At 44.2% G+C, this 3,957-nt stretch overlaps 1 protein-coding gene across 1 annotated transcript; it reads right to left on the bottom strand.

Annotated features, from left to right (window-relative positions):
- Positions 1-1,929: 1,929 nt before the first annotated feature.
- LOC142766019 (uncharacterized) lies at positions 1,930-3,017 on the bottom strand. The gene is made up of 3 exons (XM_075867831.1): positions 2,925-3,017; positions 2,533-2,676; positions 1,930-2,277 (listed from the first exon to the last, which is right to left on the bottom strand). Exons 1-3 carry the CDS (start codon positions 3,015-3,017, stop codon positions 1,930-1,932), a joined length of 585 nt encoding a protein of 194 aa, XP_075723946.1.
- Positions 3,018-3,957: the final 940 nt, after the last annotated feature.

Below are 3,957 nucleotides of genomic sequence, written 5' to 3'. Positions count from 1 at the left end.
GATGATTTGTACGTCAAGTGTTCTCGTCTGTTCCCTCTCGTGTGTCCTGTACAGTTCAGCTCTCACGATTCTTTGTGCTTTAAGACACCAATTTGCTCAACAGTCAACTGTTGTAAAGTTCATATATTGTGCCGTATGTTATCTCACCGATGTACCTTAGTTTCATAGTCGGTCGGTTGTCACTAGGAGTACAAATTAATTTTTCCCATTCTGTGATAACATCGGTGCCGTGGTAATATGTCACCCAATGTTTCATACGCTGTGTATTGGACCACAACATGTTCTGCTGCTGCGCAACGTGTCACTTACTACTAGTCATTGTATGAGTTCTTGTAGTCATATTGCCAGCAGTGTGATATTGCAGATACTGGTGGTATGCATAATCGGAGCACGCACCTTAACATATTTGCAAACTGATTTTGTTTGTTCAAGACATTCAGCAAGTGCCTGCAATTTCGTCTTGCTGTGATGAGTCACTAAGGTGTTCATTTTAAGAAACCTTTATGGATGTGGTATAGCTTACGAGTTTACACGTGTACACACATTTCTTACATGAGTTGTAAACTGAGCAATGTGTTTGTTGTAGATGTGTGAAAATATTTCGATTTTGCACTACCAGAGCGCAAGTAATACATTCTGTGATAATATTTATTAGTCAATTTATATTCTAATTCATTCCTATGTGCTGCTGAGCAATGGCGACCATACTGCATTTCAAGTGACTGTTTTTCTTTTATACAATTACTTTATATCTAATTGCTGCTGTACAATGTTGACCATACCACATTTACTAGTCTTTTTTATTTTATTTTTATGTGCTGTGCATTGTGGATCATACCGCATTTCCTTGTCATTGTTTTTCAAGCAAATGTGAAATAAAGTTTTGTCCTGAAACTGTGTACTTGAACACAACTCAAAAAGCTTGCACGAGCTATGTATGCCTGCAGCTGTGCCCACTGTCACCACAGTCCAATGCAAAACACGAAATGTATTTAAGAGGGGTTATGAACAAGGAGATCATCACTCCAGGGTATCACTGCCAGAGCATCAAGAAGAGTAGCCCTGAAAAGGGCTGTTTGTGGTGAATTTCTAGGCGGTCGGTGCACAGGAATAGGTTACTGCTTCAAGGTTGATGCGGGGCAACTCCAGGCAGCTTCCATTGCCAAGACATTCTTCAGTGAAATATTTCACGAACTCTTGCCGCACTGCGTTGGCCACTTTAGAACAGTTGCGGGCCTTTGGCTTTTCTAGTCAGAACACTGCAGTGCTTTCCGGTCCTTGTCTCGAAGCACCACCGCTCACACTTCCAAACGTGTCTTGAAAATGCGCGTAGCCAGGAGGGCAGTACGTTGCTGCAGCGTTGGACGACAAGAAGTTGTGACACACGTATGTTGCTTTCCGAGCGGCCTCCTCATTCTCCGGTTCTAAGTTTATTTGCCTCTCGTAAATCCACCAGCGCAAGACAAGAATGCCGAAAGGGTTTTTCACGAAGCACCTGTAAAAAAATTAACTTTTCTGTTGTAGCGTACCCTAGAGCAGGAAAGTTACAGTAATTGCAAGCAGTATACATCTACCATGACCTGCCTATGCAAGGTGCAATGATAAGTTATTAAAAATTAATAGCACATTTCTTTATACGGGGGAGTTTTTGCTTTGTTGAAGTACTAATCACTCTGATAAATAGAAAATCATCGCTTCAGAGAAGCATGCACCGAGGGTGGTGCTTTTCAGTACTTGCACTTCATAACATAAGCAGAGCCAAGGCTAGATTTCAGATTGATGCAGAACTGATTACAAGGAGTCTTCCTGGCTGCAGCAACCTTTGCACGAGGAAGTGGCATATAAAACCACCTAAAATACATTTGTTTACCACACCTTAGTCGATCTACCCCGAAGGCGTGAGAGTAAGAAGAAAGGACCTAATGGAGCTTAGCGAACAGGACAGAGGTCTTTAGTGCTGGGTACAGACCTGGCAATACTAAGGCGGCAGTTGTAGATCACCTCAGCAGGTACGCTCCGGCTCCCTGGTAGTAGCCTCATGAAGTCTGGGCGCAACTGGAAGGCCTCATTGCCAACGAAGACACGAGGACAAACTCTTCCTGACTTTGGGAGCATGGCTGCTCGAGGGAGGCTGAGCTCGCCCTCATACAGTCGCTCGCCGATGGGAAAATCTTGCGAAATTCCTCCATGGCTAAACCTTCCAGGTGCACCCACATTCACCAACCTGAACAGGTATTGGCTATCAACCACAGCCATCAGTACAATGGAATGGGTTCCCTGAAAGCAATGAAACAACTGTCACAAAAGCACTTGCCATCATAACTACTTATATTACATAACACTGAGCTGCATTACTGATATGTACAAAAAAAGTAAGGTGAAAACTACGGTCTGTAAACTGCCTTGCATGCATTAGGCACTCAACTGCAATATTTTTGTACTGGTGTCTGGGATACTCCTATTGATAAAGAAGGAGATGACCCTTTAGCAGCAAACATGCCAAATGCATTGATGCAATTTCCGGCTGCATACCTTGTAATTGAAGTACGAACTTCCACTATTGCGTGGGCATTTAATTTGTATATGCTTGCCGCCGACAGTTCCAAGGCAATTTGGGAACTGCCAATGGTTGCAGAACCAAACAGCGATTTCCCGCCACTCTTCTTCTGTTGGTGTCTGAAAAAACAGCAATTGCAAGTTATACACTATGTTACAAACATAAGCAGATGAATGTACTCCTGCTTTTTTAACATTATGGGCCACCCTTTCCTGTGCATGGGATAAGGTATTACATCACTTAGTGGCACAAACTCCGTACCAAGATATGTGCTTTGATTTACTCAACCATATCAATGTTATGTCATTAAACTTTGAATGAAACATAGCACCCAACTGCATACAGACGCTCGACGCTGTAGGCATACCTTCATGTATTCAGGAAACAAGACTTCCCACAGCACGGTGCAGGTTTCATGAATGATGTTCCGCGCCGTCTCAATGCCCACACGGAATGCCATGGCTGCGTCCCTCACCGGCATAACCGACGACAGGCACCTGTAATGCAAATCGATGTATAAATGAGGGGAAGTGTGTGACGACAATCCAGGCACGCGCTGCACAATACTTTCAATTATAACGAGCGCAAATTCCAGTACTTCTTCAAGAAAGCTCGCCGTCTCTTAACAATGGTGAGCAGGTTCAGAGCAGCTATCTTCCATTGCCTTTCCATTTCACGACGTCGAAATCGAATCAAATCGATAGACGCACGAAAAAAAAACGCAGGCAAAGACTACAAACGTGTTTCGCTTCGCCGTTGCGCCACGGATCCACTGCACGTGACCCTGCCCTAGTCACGTGTGCGCAACAAGAAATAACGCAATGTTTACGCATGTGCATATAAAAAAGTGCTGCAAGGCAATAATAAATGTCTTCCATTTTATTGTGCTACAACATATTTTGTCTTTACATTTCATATTGCTTACTACGCGCCGTTTTTGGGACGAGTACATGGCTTCATGCCAGCCTCAGTGGAGTTTGCTCGCCGAAGCCGTCGCGTGAGTGAGGTTTGCCTGTGCTAGCGACTGATCACGCGAACATGACCTACGTCGCATTGCTCGTCGCTGTCGCGTGCATTTTCGCACTTATGAAGTTTGGCCTTAAATGTCAGTCAGTTGCCCCAGATGGAATTGGCAGGTGAAATACTGGTAGTTGCATCGAGCTGGTAGACTATAATTTCCTTAACATGAATATCACAGTGGCGCATTTGCTTCAGCAATTGCGTTTCGGAGAAGCAATGCGACACCGTTTACAGGGACCCTCTCATTCTCGCCGCAACGGCCACGTAGTAACCGAGCAAGGCTTGATGCTGGGCGAGTTGGTTGATTTTAAAGGAATGCGTATGCTTCTTCGTGAGTTCAGCATGGGAGACAGAAATTAGCTTGTATTGTGACGAATTTC

The sequence above is a fragment of the Rhipicephalus microplus genome, chromosome 6 (genome assembly GCF_043290135.1).
Source record: "Rhipicephalus microplus isolate Deutch F79 chromosome 6, USDA_Rmic, whole genome shotgun sequence".
NCBI classification, from domain to species: domain Eukaryota; kingdom Metazoa; phylum Arthropoda; class Arachnida; order Ixodida; family Ixodidae; genus Rhipicephalus; species Rhipicephalus microplus.
The sequence above is the reverse complement of the archived record's forward strand: the minus strand, read 5'-3'. Positions and strand labels throughout refer to the sequence as shown.

What these genes read in the sequence shown, in the direction of transcription:
- LOC142766019 (XM_075867831.1), bottom strand. Translation starts at nt 3,017, where the DNA reads ATGGCATTCCGTGTGGGCATTGAGACGGCGCGGAACATCATTCATGAA. An exon ending in TGTTTCCTGAATACATGAAG is followed by an intron (nt 2,677 to 2,924) that starts GTATGCCTACAG and finishes CTGTTTTTTCAG; the next exon opens with ACACCAACAGAAGAAGAGTG. An exon ending in GTTCGTACTTCAATTACAAG is followed by an intron (nt 2,278 to 2,532) that starts GTATGCAGCCGG and finishes CATTGCTTTCAG; the next exon opens with GGAACCCATTCCATTGTACT.